At 40.3% G+C, this 18,772-nt stretch overlaps 1 protein-coding gene across 7 annotated transcripts in view; it reads left to right on the top strand.

The window, feature by feature from the left end:
• Window positions 1–18,772, top strand: part of SLC41A2 (solute carrier family 41 member 2) — an 87,339-nt gene that overhangs the window by 65,080 nt on the left and 3,487 nt on the right. For 6 of the 7 annotated variants that reach the window (XM_036299739.1, XM_036299740.1, XM_036299745.1 and 3 more), the window contains 3 exons: window positions 1,313–1,392; window positions 2,686–2,817; window positions 3,369–3,517. In XM_036299739.1, the coding sequence (XP_036155632.1) occupies window positions 1,313–1,392; window positions 2,686–2,817; window positions 3,369–3,517 (361 nt within the window). Of the gene's footprint in view, window positions 1–1,312; window positions 1,393–2,685; window positions 2,818–3,368; window positions 3,518–11,613; window positions 12,633–18,772 lie in introns of those variants that run through there. The other variant, XM_036299744.1, reaches the window with a different exon arrangement.

Genomic DNA, 18,772 nt, shown 5'->3' with positions numbered 1-18,772 from the left:
AGAGAATTGTGAGGGACTAAAGTGAGGAGGGAAGAGTGAGATTAAATCCTCCATCTGCCACAGTGGATGCTTTTAGGGAAATGTTTAAAATTATAAGTTAAGAAATAGTAGGGAAAATGTGTTATTTAGAAATACAGAATTAAATGCCAGAAGAAACAGCTAACAAAGTTGAAAAGAATTGGTAGTGGAAGGCAGGATCTGGGGGGTGGGACCAGGGACTATTTTATAAACTTTGTGGTACTTTCACTTTTTAAATAATGCTCATGTGTTTGTTTGCTAGAAATAATTTTTTTTTTTATCTTCACCAGAGGATATTTTTCCATTGATTTTTAGGGAGACGGAAAGGGAGAGGGAAAGACAGAGAAACATCGATGTGAGAGACACACATCAATTGGTTGCCTCTTGCATGCTCCTGACCAGGGCCCGGGCCAGAGAGGAACCTGCAACCTGGGCATGTGCCCTTGACAGGAATTGAACCCAGGACCCTTCAGTCCACAGACTGACACTCTGTCCACTGAGCCAAACCGGCTAGGGCATGCTAGAAATAAAATTTAATAAAAGTGAAGGAAAATACTTTTACAATTTGGGTTTTTATTTTTAAACATATACACATTTTAAAATGTCTGGGGAGGGTATTTACTAACATGCTAACAGTGTAACTCTGAGTGATGTAACTATGGTTGATTTTTATTTTCTTTTTATTTATATTTTCTATAACAAGTTTTATTATCTGGGCAACAAAAATATTTTTAAATGTTTTTCTTCAAGTGTTCATTGTATATGCACTTACAGTATATACTTTCCTTTTTACAAGTAACTTATCTTGGCGATCAGAAAGAGAGCCCTGAAATGTGGGGGCTACAGCTTATATCATGTTTTATTTTCAACATTTGTGATTGACATTGATTTTTACCTTGAATATATTTTATCTATTTTTTAATGTCTAATTATTTTATTTTTAAAAACAATCTCTTCTTTTAAAAAATACGTTCTTATTGATATTTAGAGAGAGAGAGGAAGAGAGAGGAATAGAGAGATAGAAACATCGGTGAGAGAGAAACTTCATCAATCGGCTGCCTTCTGCATGTCCCCTATTGGGGATAAAGCCCGCAACCTGGGCATGTGCCCTGACCGGGAATCAGACCTGTGACCTCTTGCTTCCTGGGTTGACACTCAACCACTGAGCGACACCAGCCAGGCTCAGCCTAATTATTTTATTTTTAAAAGTAGAGGTGTTTGTATGTAAAGAACAGCTTCAAATTAGTACATTTCCTTTCCTCTTCCCTAACTTATATGATTTTGTATCTTTCAGCATTGGAGGCCTTATTCTGGACACAACTGTATCTGATCCAAACTTGGTTGGAATTGTTGTTTACACACCAGTTATTAATGGTAAGGATTAGATATACTATTTCATAAGGATATCAAGGCTTTCTATGCTCTTAAATGCTAATAGGAATCTTAGGGCTCAGATTGAAGAGGGCTGTCTGTCCCATCCCATTCATTCTCTCTCCAACCCCAGGTTGCTGCTCAGAGTGAAAATGACCTTCCCCTTTTTCAACATGCAGAACACATTTTTGAAAAGAACTGTTTCTTAATCTTATTACTGATATAAGTTTGAGAGTCAGGCATACCTGGCTTTTAAGGGTAGTGAGGCAACATGCGGTAGTTCAGTTCTGGATATTTGGGTTATATCTACTATCTTGTGTTGTTTTACTGATGCTCCTTATCAATTTTCATGGATAAATCAGAGTTAGCTCAGTTTGAATCAGTTGCTTGAGTCACTTGAGTCCGTGAAAATCTGTCATCCCTCTCATTAAATTCAATAAAAATTAAAAGCAAAAGAAAAAAATCTATCAGTCCCCTGCTGATCCCTTTAAAATCTGCCTTATGTTTTTTCTTATCTATAAAATGGGAATTACAGTACTTAAGTTCACAGGGATTTTTCTATGGATTCTGTTTAATAAGATAATTTTAATCCAGTCCTACTAGGTTTTGGTCTGGCTCTCATTAAATTGGATTTGAGTATAGCCCAAGTGAATATAATTTAAAAAGTAATTCTGCCTGGGGAAAACATGTCACAGGATATACGACACATCTAATATAAATTACTTTTATATACGTATGTATAAGAAAACATTGTATTTGAAGATAAGTTCTCCAAAATCCACTTTTATATCTAAAATGTCTACTCTACATTGAAATTTTTATATAGCTTTAGAATGTGCAGGGTATATAAGAAGATAATCTAGATTAAAAGATGACTTTCTTGAGGTTTATAAAAAGTGCCATATACAAATTTTTTCAGTAACCTGAGAAGAAAAGTGTCTAGCCTTGTCTTTTGAATAAATCTAGCATACGTTCTCTCTCATTCAGATGATAAACATGGTACATCTTGTTACCTAGTTTTATATCTTGGGATTTTATAGTAACTTTTAAAAAGAACTTATTTTGGTCTGCTTTCAGACCAGACAGTAAGTCAGATTTGAAAAAAATAATGTTTTTCATAACAATGCTTTTCATGCCTTTGGAATATCTACCTCCACTTAAATAAATCCGCGTCTCAGAAGAACTTTTTATTTTGTTTCATCGGCCCAGGGTGTGACATAAAGAGGCTTGCAGTTGGTTGAATTGATGCAAATTGTGTAAAATATGAGGCACCCTATCTGTTTTCCTGTGTTTCAGGGATTGGTGGTAATTTGGTGGCCATTCAGGCGAGCAGGATTTCTACGTACCTCCACTTGCATAGCATTCCAGGAGAACTGCCCGATGAACGCAAAGGCTGTTACTACCCATTTAGAACTTTCTTTGGTTCAGGTATGTGCTTGCGGATTTTTACATGTTTTATTTCAGGAACTTCTCCTCTGTGAGGATAGGCGGGCAACAGTTGTTGAATACGTATTTTGTGAGTATTGCACAACTTTGTTATTTCTGAGTGCTAAATAGATCTTAAATAGAATAGATTTTGTTCATTAAATCCCAGTGAGCAGAAATCATTCCTATCAATTCTGCAGTTGTTGAGGAGCTCTGTGCAATTTTTCTCTCTTGTCCCTTTCTCTGGGATATCTTGTGAATGAGTCGGAAAGAGGAACCTCATGGATACGGGCAAACAATGCTAGGTAGTTTAGGGTGGGCTCCCTATAACATAGGGAGAATTTCAAAGAAATTTATTTTTAGCAATTGAATTTTATGTGATGCAGTAACTAAAAGGTAATCCCCGAATTTCAATACATTTCTTTTTAGCAGTTGAATTTTATGTGATGCGATGTGGTATCATAACTAAAAAGTAATCCTCAAATTTCAGTAACTGACCTATTATTAACCAAAATATGATTTTGTTTTAACAACGTTTACATTTTACATTACAGGAGTAAATCATAAGTCTGCTCAAGTTCTGCTGCTTTTAGTAATTCCCGGACATTTAATTTTCCTCTACACGATTCATCTGATGAAAAGTGGTCACACTTCGCTAACTGTAATCTTCGTAGTAGTATTTTTATTTGCTGCTGTGTTACAGGTAAGAGTTAAAACCTCTTGTCATCTCCATTATGCTCAAATTGATGTAAAAGTATAAATACATGTAAATCTAAAGGCTTGAAATATTTTAACATTTAAAAAAATCAACTTACTGCCTTCCTAATGATTTGATCTTCTTAAAACTAGTAACTCAAGACCTGTTTTAATATGATCTGATCAATAGAACCTTTGGATTTCCTGTTTTCTGGATTCCATGTCTTCCTGTTATTTATTCTCTTGTTTTATATGAATACATCTTCTAATAGATTACTGAGGAAGAGTGCATCAGAATAAATATTTGGAGCCTTTGCATCTTGTAAAATGCCTTTAAAATTTTTTTTTTCTTTATTGATTTCAGAGAGGAAGGGAGAGAGAGAGATAGAAACATCAGTGACAAGAGAGTATCAATGGTTGTCTGCCTCCTGCATGCCCCACACTGGGGACCGAGCCTGGAACCCGGGCATATGCCCTGACCGAGAATCAAACCGCGACCTTCTGGTTCATAGGCCAATGCTCCAGCACTGAGCCACTTTTTTTTTTTTTCTTTTTTCTTTCTGTACATCGATTGTTGACTGGATATAGAATTCTGTTTCTTTTAGGAAACAGAGAAAGGCATTGCTTCCTTGTCTGTTAATTTTCCCCATTACCGTTGAGAACAGCAGATGCCATTCTCATGGCTGATTTCATTGTACAAATTTACTGTTATCTCCCTGGAAGCTGGAAGATCTCTTTCCCCCATTTCTCTTAAATTTCCTGTTGATGTGCCTTGGTTTGGGTGTATTTGGACTGTTTTGTTGAGCATAGCCAACCTTTTCAAAGTAAAAAATCATGTTCTTCTGTAGTAGGAACATTGTTTGAATAGCTTCTTTGGTGATTGTCTCTCTCTTTCTGGAATCCTAATTGCTTCCTGGGACTCTTGCATTAAACTTCTTATCTTTTCTTATTCTCTATTTCTTTATCTTTTTTTCCTTTCTATGGGAGATTTCTGTGCTTTTGTAAATCTTTTCACTGCTGTGTTACTGAAGTTACTGGAGAGAGTAGAGGTGAATGCATATGCTCAGCTTGCCATCTTTACTTTACATGGAAGGCTATTAATTTTAAAATTGAAGGAAATTGTCTTTATTTTCAAAATGTGTGATCAATATAATACATGCACAGAATTTTAAGATTAAATAGTACTAAAGGGTTCTACCTTTCAAGCATTTCTCAGGCAGTCACTTTGAAATATTTTAGCTATTTCTTCTGGTAGTTATCTGTATGTTTTAAAGTAATGTGCCTAAATTTCTAGGTTTTTTATTAATCTCAGAGATGCCCCATCTTTCCCATACAGTTATATTACAAGTTTTTGTTAAATTAGTAGTCAGTGTTCCTATTATTAGGACTAGCTAAACATTGTTTACTATAGAGCCAGATAATACACTGTGATTATATTTTATTTTGTGTATTTTTATTTTTCTTGGAGTTAATAATTACATATTTTTTCATTTGTATCCTTTTTTTTTTATAAATTGTTCTTATTTTTTTCCAACGGTTCCAGCTTTATTTTGGTTTCTTAGTCATGACTTCTTGCTAAGCTTTATAGGATTTGGTACTCCCTACACTGAGAAATCCTAACGCCGTAAAGAATGCATTCAAATAATTCTTTAGAGAGATAACATTTGAATGTGGCCTTTCAGGGGTTTGACTACACGAGTGAGGCTAGAGGATAAGTTTGGGGACACTATTCCGGTAGAAAGAAACTGCGTGATGCTAATGATGTTAATGAAATTAACTGACTTTTACAGTGTTTCCAATATGACCAGTGCTCTTAAGTGCTTTACATATTTTGTTTCCGTTAATTTTCACAAAGATTCTCTGAGATTTCTTCTTTATATGTAAGTCAGTAATTTCCAAAGTGAAGCATATGTGAAATAATGTGCTGTACATGGAAAGAAAAGATTTAAATGTCTATATGTGTTTCCTCATTTGCCTAAAATGCTTGTTTTCTTCTATTTTATGGTTGCCTTGTAATGAGCGTACTATATTTGCACAGTGTTAAGTATGCTCAAACATTTTATGCTGAAAAGGGTGCGTAATTTAAAACTCCAGAGGTTCCTGAGTAAAAGCATAGAGATAGAAAAGCACAGAGCTTATGAAAGGGAGAGAAAGTTACTCATACACAGGACCTCAGAGAAGGGAATAATGAGATAAGGTCAAAAGGATAGATTAGGGACAATGTAGATGGAAAGGCCTTAAATGCCCGGCAAGGGGGACTAGAATCTATTCTTAAGATAACAAGAACCCTTATGACTTAATTGATATTTTAACTTTTCTACAGTTATAGTGCTGGATATTTTATTAGAAGTCACCTGTAAATAATTCATTCACTTATTCATTCAATAAGCCTTCGTTCTAGTAGATGCAGGAATTGGTTTTAAATCCCAGGATGAATAAATTCAGACCCTATCCTCAAGGACTCATAGTCTGGAGGGAAGACCATTACATGAACAAATAATTGTAATGAATATAATATCATAATCTCTCTATATAAAAGCCTAATATGCAAAGTGTCCCCTCGGGAGTTCGACCGGGAGTTGGATTGCTTGCTATGATGTGCGCTGACCACCAGGGGGCGGTGCGGAACAAAGGAAGGCCCCAGCCAGCAGCCGGCAGCCACTAGGGACCCTACCCAAGCACAAATTTTGTGCACTGGGCCTCTAGTATAATATACTAAACTCTGGGGGCAGTTACATATAACTTGCTGTCAGAGCTTGGAAGAAAAAGCAACTAACTACCTGGGGAGTAATATTTTTCCACTGTTCAGTAGGAACAAAGTTATTTCAAATGCCTTTTTACTGCTGGCTACCTTTATTGCTTTATATGATATGGTCATTTATTATAATTTATGTTCTCCTCAATCCCCTGGTACATATTCAGAGGCTATTCATTGGTCTGTTGATAAACATGCCATTTTTAGAACATGTTTCTATTTATAACTCTACCTCTTTGCCTCATGGATTGATTTGACATTTGTTTCTTGTTCTTATGTGTCTGTCTCACCCATTCTAGAGAAAGGCTCTTTGTTTTACTCATTTTTTATATCTCCAGCATCTAGCCCAGGGGTGGGCAAACTTTTTGACTCAAGGGCCACAGTGGGTTCTTAAACTGGACCGGAGGGCCAGAACAAAAGCATGGATGGAGTGTTTGTGTGAACTAATATAAATTCAAAGTAAACATCATTACATAAAAGGGTACAGTCTTTTTTTTTTTTTAGTTTTATTCATTTCAAACGGGCTGGATCCGGCCCACGGGCCGTAGTTTGCCCACGGCTGATCTAGCCCCATCCCTATTGCTCAGTGAGTGTTCATTAAACTGAATGTATCTTGTCAGCTCTGTCTCTTCCTTCAGTAGGAGGAAAAAAAACTTTCATCTACATTTAGGTCCCAGATATTCCAGAAAAAAAAATACAAAACCACCACACACACATACACACACACACACACACAGAGAGAGAGAGAGAGAGAGAGAGAGAGAGAGAGAGAGAGAGAGAGAGATGTAAATTTTCTCCTCCTTACTTTCAGTAAACACCAGTTTCCTCTCTTACGCTGATATAGGTATTTAAAATAAAAGGCAATGAACATAAAACCTCACAAGTTTTATCAATGTTCAGTCAAATTGTAAAGATTTGCTGAAATGTTTAAAGATGAAATGACTTGATATCTAGGGGTATGGATAAAGCAGAATTGGTCATGAGTTGATAATTGATGAAACTGAGTGGTGGTAATGAGCTTGCCATGGGATTTGTACTATTCTGTCTATTTTTGTGTATGTTTGACTTTTTCTATAAAAGGAACTTTAGTATAAGAGCTCTTCAGAGTATATGAGTTTTCTAATTTTGGTCCTATGGCTAGTTCTTCTGTCAAGTGAAAAGTAGAAAGTCCATTTGAGTTTGAAATTGTTTGGGACTTGCAATGGTTTAGTTTGTGTCTTATTTACACACTAGAGGCCCAGTGCACAAAAATTTGTGTACTCGGGGGGATCCCTCAGCCCGGCCTGTGCCCTCTCGCAGTCTGGGATCCCTCGGGGAATGTCTACCTGCTAGCTTAGGCCCGCTCCCTGGGGGATCAGGCCTAAGCTGGCAGTCAGACATCCCTCTGGCAGCCCAGGAGCCCTCGGGAGATGTCCACTTGCCAGCAGGAAGCAGGCCTAAGCTGCAGTCGGACATCCTTAGCGCTGCTGAGGAGGCAGGAGAGGCTCCCACCACCACCGCTGTACTGGCAGCCGTCAGCCTGGCTTGTGGCTGAAAAGAGCTCCCCCTGTGGGAGGGCACTGACCACCAGGGGGCAGCTCCTGCATTGAGCTTCTGCCCCCTGGTGGTCAGTGTGTGTCATAGTGACCAGTCATTCCCAGTCCTTCTGCTGTTAGGATCAGTTTGCATATTACCCTTTTATTATATAGGATGGACTCCATTATGTCGCAGATTATGTTGTTCATGTATTTATTATGGGTCTTGCAATTAAAAGGAACCTAACAAATGTGCCTTTGTTTTGTGATGTTAAGGCCATTGAACCATGGATGTAGATGGGATGGATTGTTGTCTTCCTCATGTTCTTGCCCAGTGCCCAAGAGCAATCAGAGTAGTTGAAATATGTCAAGGCCAGAGTAATGTGTGAACGGCATTCCTGATCAATCACATTACATGTTGAGTTACTTTTTCAATAGTAGGGATGGGTTGGCACCAAACTTCACCATCCTATATTGCCCGTTACACCTTTTGTGTCATCAGTGAGCATTTACTTAGTATGAAGCTGCTAGCTGTGGTTAAGGGTATAATTGTTGACCTAAGAACACAATTTTTCATCTATATCAAATTAGCCCATTGAAGCTACAACATTGATGTGCTAGAACCAGAGTGTACTTTCTTCTACAAACTCAGGGGCACCTGGGTTCTTTCTCTCTGCAGTGATTTCCTCTGCCTTCACATCTTACTCGTTCAGGTGCTCCACTGACTGCTTAAAACCTGCTAGTTTGTGAAATCAAAAGCATAATATGGAATTCCAGGCTGTGATGGACCTTGCTGGGTTTCCTTCTAAGATGTACAGAAGGGAGTATCTTCTTCAGGGCTTTCTGTCTCTGATTCATTCTTGCGTTATCCCCTACTGTCTTTTTCAAGGATGTAGTACCTTGACTACATAATAAACCTGAGAAGGGTCAAAGATAACTATCAATCAAATACACAGACTGGCAATCTCTCTGCCCAAGACGGAACAGCAGTACATTGTGATTCATTTCCCTATTTTATTTAAAGCCCCTACTTGTTCCCCTTTGTATTAGAAAGCCTTCCTTTGTGAAAAGCAAAAGCATAGAGTGTTAGGGTTTTTTGGGGCCAGTGACAGGCTGTGAAAGAATTCACAACTAAAAGAACAGATAGATGCAGAAAGAAAGTTTATTTTTACTTTCCCCAAAGGGAAAGGGCCAGTGCATTGCTAATCAATACAAAAGGCAAAGAACAAAAAAGCTGCTCTTTCTTTTAAAGGCTTGGACAAGGAAAGGAGGGTGATTTGGGGGCTACTGCTGTTGCTAGGTGAAATTGAGCAAACATCTGGGGGATTGCCTTTGTTAGTTCTTTAGGACAGTTCGGGCAGATGTCCTGGGGAGGTGTCTTATCTTTTTACAGTACTTTTCCAAAGTCTATAAAACATTCTTAGAGCAAAAGTTATGAAGAGTTCAAAAGAGGCTTGTTTGAAGAGGAGCCAGGGAGGACATGGGGGTTGGGGGGTACGGGGGGGGGGGGGGGTAGGGAACTTTCTACTAATTATCCCTGGGTTGTAAACCAGCAGGGAGGAGGGGTATGTATGTAAAAATGCAGCCTTGAGAGTAGCTTATCTTATCCCTCAGTTTGAACAGAGGGGCCCTTTGAACCAGAGGAGCTAACAGTCTTGGTATTTAATTACCAGGTGCTTCGCATAAATTGTGGAAGGCTACAGCAAAGAAAAAGAGAGGCCTTTTTTACATCCTAACATAGAGTTTGGGTCACATACCCTACAAAAGGCCAAAAGAGGAGTATATTGACATTTTTTTTTCCTGCTAAAAAGTCTAAATGGGAAAAGAACAATGAGACTTTTCTAGCCCTAGATACCTATTGTATTCCAACAAAGTGTTTAATAAAATTGGTCAACAGTGCAAACCATCTCTAAATGAAATTTTTAGTTGCCTGTTTTAGCTACTGATGGCTTCCTACAGAAAATTAGGTTACCACAAACTCTACAGAATTCTAGTAGCACCAGAATTCTAGTAGTCGCTCATCTATGAGCGACTCGCTGTGAAAGTTTGGTTGTAGAAAACCGTCGCTCCTGGCATATCTGTTTTTTTCATGTGGGAGAGACAAAATGTTTCTTTTAAACAGTGGAATGATAACAAATTTTCAATATGTAAAGTTGAGAGTTGTAACTATCACGATTTCATCAACTATGTAATACATACAATCTTCCAAGTACTGTGCTCACCACTGTGCAGAAGAAATGGGAGACTTTGTCCCTGCCACTTAGGATCCTCTCTTAGCCGTGGGAGATTAGAATTAAATGAATGAAACACCTAGAAAGAGCCTAAGACTTACCTCCTTGGAGTCTTCTTCCCCTGTCACTTCAGAATCAAACTTGGTGCTTGTGCCTGGCTTTCATTCTTTAGAAGATTTCTTGGGTGAGATTGGAGTATACATTACAGCTGATGAGAAACTTGAACTAATAACAATATATATGAAACTTTTTAAAAATTAATTCCTTTATTTATTGTTACCATAGCAAAGAAAAATTCATTTATCATCATAATAAAACAAACATCCAAGTGTTTTTATACATATATTGCAAAACAATGGATATCTTAATCAATGCTCTTTGGAATTCAAGTCACAGCAACCTGCTGGCACTTGCTTACACAAAAATGGGACTTTATCAAGAAATATAAAACTAGATGTGGAGTTGGAGGGGAGGAAGGCACTCCCACCTTTCGTGGGGGCAGAGATGGAGATCTAGAAAGCATTGGGCCTCCCCATCATGACTCTCAGGCTCCTTTAAGAGGCATAATCTTCCGTCTTCACTGGCTCCTTTCTCTGTTGTCTGCATTGCACGTCTGGGGCAAAAGTCCCCACCATTGCATGCCTTTCATTCATGGGGACAGTAGCCTGCTTTTTCACGTCCAGTTTCAACTGTGAAAGCTCAGATATGAATGGTCCAATCTGGGGCCCGTAGCCATTCCTAGTCCAGGGTGGGGGCAGGGGGCATTGCCAGGGAGCAGGGTCATGTAGTAAAAATATGGTTACTGGAAACTACTCTTAACAAAATAATAATACTTATACTTTTTAAAAAATATATATTTTTGTTGATTTTTTTACAGAGAGGAAGGGAGAGGGATAGAGAATTAGAAACATCGATGAGGGAGAAACATCGATCAGCTGTCTCCTGCACACCCCCCACTGGGGATGTTGCCCACAACCAAGGTACATGCCCTTGACCGGAATCGAACCTGGGACCCTTCAGTCCGCAGGTGGACGCTCTATCCACTGAGCCAGACTGGTTAGGGCAATACTTATACTTTTTGTTAATATAATTTTAAAAACAGATGCCTCCTCAAATTTTATGACTAAGCAATACTTGTTGAATTTTATGCTTACGTGTCAATTGCACCATCTCATCTCTCCCAAAAGGTTCGTACTCTCAAGAAAAATTGTTCTCAGCAAATCCCAAGCCCACTTTAAACGCGAACATGAACGCCCTGCGTAATGAAATAGGGTATTGGTTAATACGGATTAATGAATTTCTAAGAAGTGTTTCTGTTTTCCAAATAACAGTTCATGGTCGTTTTAAAACATGTGGTTTGTAGTATGAACGTGGCCACAATACAAACAGTGCAAATTAAGAGCAAACATCTTCCATTTCTCCTCTAGTAGAACATGCTTGGGGCAGAAATATGGTCTCCATACTCGCGAAAAGCAGCATTGACAAACGTGTAATTGAAAAATAAGTTAAATAACAGGCATTGACAACCTCTTCTGAAGTCACAGTCACATGGTTCTGTGTAATTATTTTCATTAAGGAAACATAAAAATTAATGTTTCCACAGAAGACAAACCTCTATAAGCCAGACTATCTGTCATCACATGCGGAGGAAAGAAGAGGGAAAATAAGACCCCAGTGCGCAGAACATTGGAGAAAGATCAGCGCTCCCTTGCGTGAGGCCGGAGCTTGCATTTCTGCTCTGTTACTTATTTCGTGTCCTTAGTTAAGTTTCATAACCTCTCTGGCCTCAGAGGATAAGCTAATGTGTATAAAGTGCTTGGTAGAGTTCCTGGAACATAATAAGTTCCCAATAACGGCGGGAGCTGCAGTTAGTCCTCATTATTGTCCTCGGCATTGTTATTCTCTCCCTCATTATTGGGGCAGGTTATTCGGTGCCCCGAGGCTCCTCGTCTCCACACCACCCACCCTCCCTCGGCCCTGTCTGTGCCCTCCGACTGTGCAGCGCTCTTCTTGCTCTTGTGATGAGCGACCTGAGCTTCAGACACCACCCTGTCCCTGCTGTCTCCCAAGTTGGTATCTCCAGTTAAATGTTGAAAAGGCATCCCAAACCTAACACGGCCAAGACGGAAGTCCTTATTTCCCCCATCTGCCCCATGCTGGTGTGGGGGTGGTGGACAAGAAGCCACAAGTGGGCACAAGGGGGTACATAAGCAAGATCCCCTGAATCTCTCAGCTTTCAGTTCCTGACCCCGTAAAGTCCCCACTGGGAGGGCCAGAGACTTCCTCCCATAGACTTCACATTTGCCAAGTACTGCTGGTCCCCATGGCAGGCGTCACCCTGGTCTTGCTCCTGCAGAGTCTGTGCAGGATGATAGGGAGACTCCTGGACTAGGAACAACTGTTTCTGGGTTCTGGTTCTGGTCACTTAGCTCTATGACCCCGGCTAAGTCTCAGCACTGTCCTGTGGCTTGCTTTCCTCACTTGTATTTTAAGGGTGAGTATCATGGAGGCAACCATGTAATTTTCATCCAAACCAGGACCCTTGAGAATGAAAGGGAGCTGTTAATAACTAAAACAACAGCCTGGCCAGTGTGGCTCAGTGGTTGAGCACCAACCTATGAACCAGGGGGTCGAGGTTCGATTCCCTATCAGAACACATGCCCGGGTTGCAGTCTCCATCCCCAGGAAGGGGCGACCAGGGGGCAGCCGATCAATGATTCTCTCATTATCGATGTTTCTGTCTCTCCCTCTCCCTTCCTCTCTGAAATTAATAAAAAATACATTTAAAATATATTTATATTAAAAAATATTAGAGCGACAAGTATAAACCATTACTATCCTGGGCACACCAGGAAGTATAGTGGCCCTCGCTGTCATGCAAATCCCCTCCTGCATTCATAACGTATGATTTTGTGAATTCCCACTCCCATAATAAATATGATTTGTTGCAAAGCATTGTTGTACGTATTAGTAATATGTGTTAAAATTAAAATAGTCTGGTAACTGAAACAGTATGTTAATGTTAAGATCAGTAATTACTACTAAAGTAATATTAAGTTATATTGCCTTTGATGGTTAGCCAGAGAACCCAGGCAATACATAAAACATTGTTTTCCTGAAAAATTATATTCCAAGTCTAAATAGATCATTCTGAATTGGTCTGTTTTTAAATGTAGAAGCTACCTATTTTTAAATTTTGTTTGGCCTAAAACAGACTCCCTGGGGTTCCCAGGTATACTCTGTGATCCCAGTACCTCTGTAATTTACCTGGAAGTCTATAATCAACTTGTTTTGCCATGATTCGACTGGGTACTTTGTTGGGATCAGTTGTATCTCCTTTTGACCTGTGACTTTTGAGAGGAAAAGAATATTGGTTCTCTAATACATAAGCCAGTTTTTCTCCTTTTCACCTAAGTTGTTCTTTCTGAAAGATTTTCATTTCTGACAGTTCTTTTCTGAAGGCTTGGTAATCTGCGCCACTTTTCATCTACATACATACAGATTTCAAAAATTATAGTAGCAACTGTTTATGGAGCATTTATTGTGAGCCGTGCATTGTTCTAGTCACTTTGCAGGTAGGAGCTGGCTGAGTCTCACAACAGCCCAGGAGGTAAGTTACACTATGAGTTCCCAACACAGACGCGGCATTTGGCGTGGAGAGAAGTTAAGTGATGTACCCAGAGCCAGACGTGTGATGGAGCCTGGCTCCAGTCTACACTCCTGTGTTTACAAGAATAACTTGGGCACTTTGTTTAGCCCTTAGTGAGGGTCATAGTTTTCAGGATGGCAACTTCTATAGGCTTGAAGCTGTATCTTTGATTTCATTAAATCTTTTCATAGAGTTTGCACAGAAACAATGTCTATTGGAGTCAAGTAGGAACCCAGTCAAGGACATAAATATGTCCCGAGTGTCCTGAGAGGAGGAGGACAGAGTGCTGTGGAAGCTCAGTCCTGGGAGAGCTTCTTTCTTTGGGAACAGGGACGTTTTGTAGTGCATAAGAGTTTGTGGAATCTATAGGAAATGCCATTTCAACAGAAGGGAGTAGCCTTAAGTAAATGAGAAAATGCAGGGTATTTATAGAAAACTAGAGGCCTGGTGCATGAAATTTGTGCACGGGTAGGGTCCCTAGGCCTGGCTGGCAATCAGGGCTGATCAGGGCCTACCAGCTGCCAACTGGGGCCTCCTTTCCCCGGCTGCCAGCCAGGGCTTTCCTTCACTCTGCGCTGCCCCTTGGTGGTCAGTGCATGTCATAGCGAGCGATCGAACTCCCGGTCTCCTGGTCGAACTCCCAAGGGGACACTTTGCATATTAGGCTTTTATATATATAGTTAGAATTTCTGAAGCACAGGGCTTATGAAAGGAAGTGATGGAAAATAACATTGAAAACTACAGGCAAGATCATGAAAGGTCTTGAAGACCAGAATAAAGAGTGTAGCTGATTCTGTAGAATGATAATTTTCAGCACTTTCCCCACTCCCAGCAAACCTGAGAGATCTGATACATTTCCTCTGAAGCAGTGGGGATAGTGTGTAAGGGCTTGGGCTCTGCTTGCCGCCACTCACCACCTGTGGCAGTTTGGGCAAGGCATTCTCTCAGGGCCTGTGTTTTCTCATCCGTAAAAGGAGACTAAGAATAGACCTACCTCAGGGCTTTTTATAAGGAAAAATGCCGGGAGCCGGTCCATCCTTGCTGTTTCAAGGGACCTGGCATATATGGCATACTGTTCTTGATATGTTTGCTCACCTTCTTGGCACTATGTGTTTTAACCAAGGTCTCTGAGAAAGGTTGTTTCCCCAGGTAGGGATTTTCCCCTGAAGTTAGGGAGGGAATAAAACCCCTTAACTAAGTGCCAGGCGGGTAATTAATCACTTTAACTACGAACAATCATGCTTAAGCTACATAATCTTTACTCCCTGGAATGGAGATAAGAAACGCCCTAACCTTTGGAATAGAGATTGATAGGATTGGAATCAACTGGTATAAATACAGACGTAAGAAGACAGAACTTAGAAGACAGAACCAAGAGAAGACAGAACCTACACACAGAACTTAGAAGACAGAACCTACACAGAACCTACAGACAGAAGAACTTCGCTGGAGAGAACATGGCAAAAGATCCTGGACTGAACCTGACTACAGAAATTGGCAAGAGAACCTGACTAGAACCTGGTGACAGAACCTGGCTGGAGAACCTAGCGAGGGAACTTGGCTACAGAACCTGGCTGGAGAACCTGGAGAACCTAGCAAGAGAACATGGACACAGAACCTGGCTGGAGATCCTAAGCAGAACCTCTCTGGAGATCCTGGCTAGAGGTCCTGGCTAGGCTGCTGATCAACTGAACGCTGTCTCCGTGTCATTCCTTCTTTGCCGACTCCGTGTACACCTTTGGGAACCCCTGGACCTGCTGGGGTTGGACCCCGGCAGAAAAAAGAGATAATGCATCTGAAGTGCTATTATTGTTTCATTATTTTATCATCATCATCATAGTAGCTGTGGATTACTGGGCAATGAGTTTCTTACGGTGTCAGTGAGAGGATTAAACCCTGTGGATTCTAGCATTAAGAATCCCTACCATGCCTCTGATACCCCATTCCTTGGAGTCATTCTTCTAAATAAGGAAGAATGTAGTTATGTGGTGGCAACATGACCGTAAGTGGAACCCCAGAATAAGTACGCAGTAGCTAAGCAAAGTTGCTTAGCCTTGTTGGCTTAGCCTTATTGGGCAAGTTACTTAATTCTTTGGGGATCTTCTTGCTCTTGCCTGTAAAATGAGGACAATGATTTCTCTTTGCACAGTAGTTATAAATACCCGGCACATAGTAGGTCCTCATTAAATGGTGTGGTTATATCTTTTATATTTCGATACTTAACCCAAATCCAATTCCCAGATGGCATCTGAAAGAGCTAACCAACTAGGAGATTTTAACAGTTTGCCTGACTGACCTCACTCACATTCTTTTTTCGCTCCTCAGGATTTAAATCCGCCAGATTCCATCTGGAAAGCAGGGATCTCTTTATTCTTTCTGTGTGACTGCTCTGCCTCTGCCTCCTAATTGGTTTCTGTCTGTTAGCTTGGGTTGAGAGAAAAGTGTGAAGAGAATGATAAAGGAAAAGTGAGGGGAGGGTCTACAGTTCTAATACTTTTTTCACTTTTAACTTTGGGAGTTGATTCATATGGTTACCTGAAGGTAGGAAATTGAAATACTAGGTGAATTTTTGAGATTCCTTTTTAGCTATGTGATTGCATTTGTGTGATATAATAATGTGATTATGCTATTATAGCTTAGATGGCAGGGTCTTAAAATTGAGAGGTCTCCTATGATTAATTCGCTAGAGAGGTATGCTGGGGCTCCAGGCAGTTCTGCATAGAAGATGCAATGACTGCCCTGCCTCATTAGAGGCACAGCATCCTGCATCCCGTGGAGCAAGTCATTGAGAAGTGGAGCTCTTTTCAGCCTGTCGAGTCTGAATAAGAAGAAGATAGGACCAGGGAAGCTGAGCTATCTTTTTCTAGTGTGCTGTGTAGGCTGTTCCCGAGCCCTGCTGAGATTGCAGACATGACTTAGAGGAATTTTCACATCACCTACCAAAAAATCTTATGGCATAGCTGTGTGCAAGCGTTAATGGAAAAAACCATTCCTCAAATTTTTCAGAATAAAATCTTGGTTGATTGTGACCCAGAATATTCACTCCCAAAGGACTGGCCTGAATGATTCTATAACTTAAAATTTTTAGTTACTTAAAAAAGTAAATATTTAGCGCCATACCACTTTTTAATTTTTTTTTAATATATTTTATTGATTTTTTACAGAGAGGAAGGGAGAGAGATAGAGAGTCAGAAACATCGATGAGAGAGAAACATCGACCAGCCGCCTCCTGCACATCCTCCACCGGGGATGTGCCCGCAACCCAGGTACATGCCCTTGACCAGAATCGAACCTGGGACCTTTCAGTCCGCAGGCCGACGCTCTATCCACTGAGCCAAACCGGTTTCGGCCCACTTTTTAATTTTAAAACGAAATAGCCATGTTCTGACTAACAAAACGAATCTAAATTGTTTTTGTGCCATCTAGGGAAATGTAGTAAAACGAGACAGGTTTGCATTCATTAAAAGGGATTCTTAAAGATGTCAAAGGATGATGAAACCATCATTCCGTGTCAGAAATAAAAAGACACAGTTGAATTCATTGCTATTGTAAAGGAGTTATGCTGGGATCAGGCAAAATGTCTCTAAGCAGAGCAGACTCCTGATCTTAGGGTTGCAGGGAAGTGTGCAGAAGTAGCTCAGAGAAGGTGCTGGCCAAGAGAACCACTATTGTCCAGAGCAAATATATATATTCTTGTACTTTACATATTTATTTAAATTCCAAGTAACACAGCTAGAAGGTGCACAGTTAGCTGGGGCTACAAAACTGCCTTTCCAGAAGGTATATTTACCTCTAAAAGGTTATGCATATTCCATAAAAAACAAACAGATGATGTGAAAGAAAACACAGCTTACTCTTACTTTGATTTTTGAGGTGTTTTCACTGTGAAAAGCATGCATTTCTGAAATAACCATTTAGTTTTAAAATAAAACATGTTGCGTTAAGTACCTGCTACTTAATGCCATTTTAAATAATTCATTATTCACAATATTCCAAGCAAACACTGAGCCAAACCGCTAGGGCTAGAAAAGTGCTCTTCAGTAATCCACTGTACTTGCCGGCTTGTCCCTAACCAGTGAACGTTAACCTCTCTAATCTTAAGTCCCCTTAACCCTTCAGGAGTTTGAAAATCTCAGAATCCTTCCACTCTAAATGGATAAACACACACACACACACACACACACACACACACACACACAACAACAACAACAACAACAAACAAAACAAAATAAACCATTTATCTGATCCCCAAACTCAAAGAATCACAGAGGTCTTTTTCCAGGGATGCACAAAAGTAGGTTTATAGTTGTAACACAAATAAATACTACAAAATAAATCATAATACAAGAATAAACTGTTTACCTGTGTACTCACAACTGTAAACCTACTTTTGCCCACTCCTGTATTCCCGATATCCTAGAAAACACATGATTACCTTAGTATTTGAATAGTCACTTAAAATAACGACACGCTGTCTACATCTGTATTTATATAGACAGGTCATTCCTCAATGCTCTTACCTTCTGTTCATTGTTCTCACCATGAAATTTTCTTCTGCAAGCCACCAATGGCCTTATCCTATATAATAAAAGCCTAATATGCTAAGTGTCTGGTTGTCCTGGCGTCCCATCGTCCGTTCAACCAATCAAAGCATAATATGCTAATGATATGCTAAGGCCACTCAACCACTCCCTATGACATGCACTAACTACCAGGGTGCAGATAGTCGACTGGTCAACCAGTCACTATGACATGCACCGACCACCAGGGGCAGATGCCCCAACTGGTCGGTTGCTTGCTGCTGGGGTCCGGCCAATTACGACTGAGAGAGATGGGCCAGACACACCCTGGAGCACTCCCATGGTCCCTCCCCAGTTGGCCAACCTCCAGTGTCCCTCCCTGCCCTGATTGTGCGCCAGTGGGGTCCCTTAGCCTGGCCTGTGCCCCCTCACAATCTGGGACCCGTTGAGGGATGTTGGAGAGCCAGTTTTGGCCCGATGGCAGAACGACCAGTTGCTATGATGTGTACTGACCAACACGGGACAGACGCTCAATGCAGAAGCTGCCCCCTGGTGGTCATTGTGCTCCCAAGAGGGAGCGCTGCTCAACCAGA

Source organism: Myotis myotis, unplaced genomic scaffold (genome assembly GCF_014108235.1).
Source record: "Myotis myotis isolate mMyoMyo1 unplaced genomic scaffold, mMyoMyo1.p scaffold_m19_p_3, whole genome shotgun sequence".
NCBI lineage: Eukaryota > Metazoa > Chordata > Mammalia > Chiroptera > Vespertilionidae > Myotis > Myotis myotis.
This window is presented reverse-complemented; position numbering and strand designations above follow the sequence as displayed.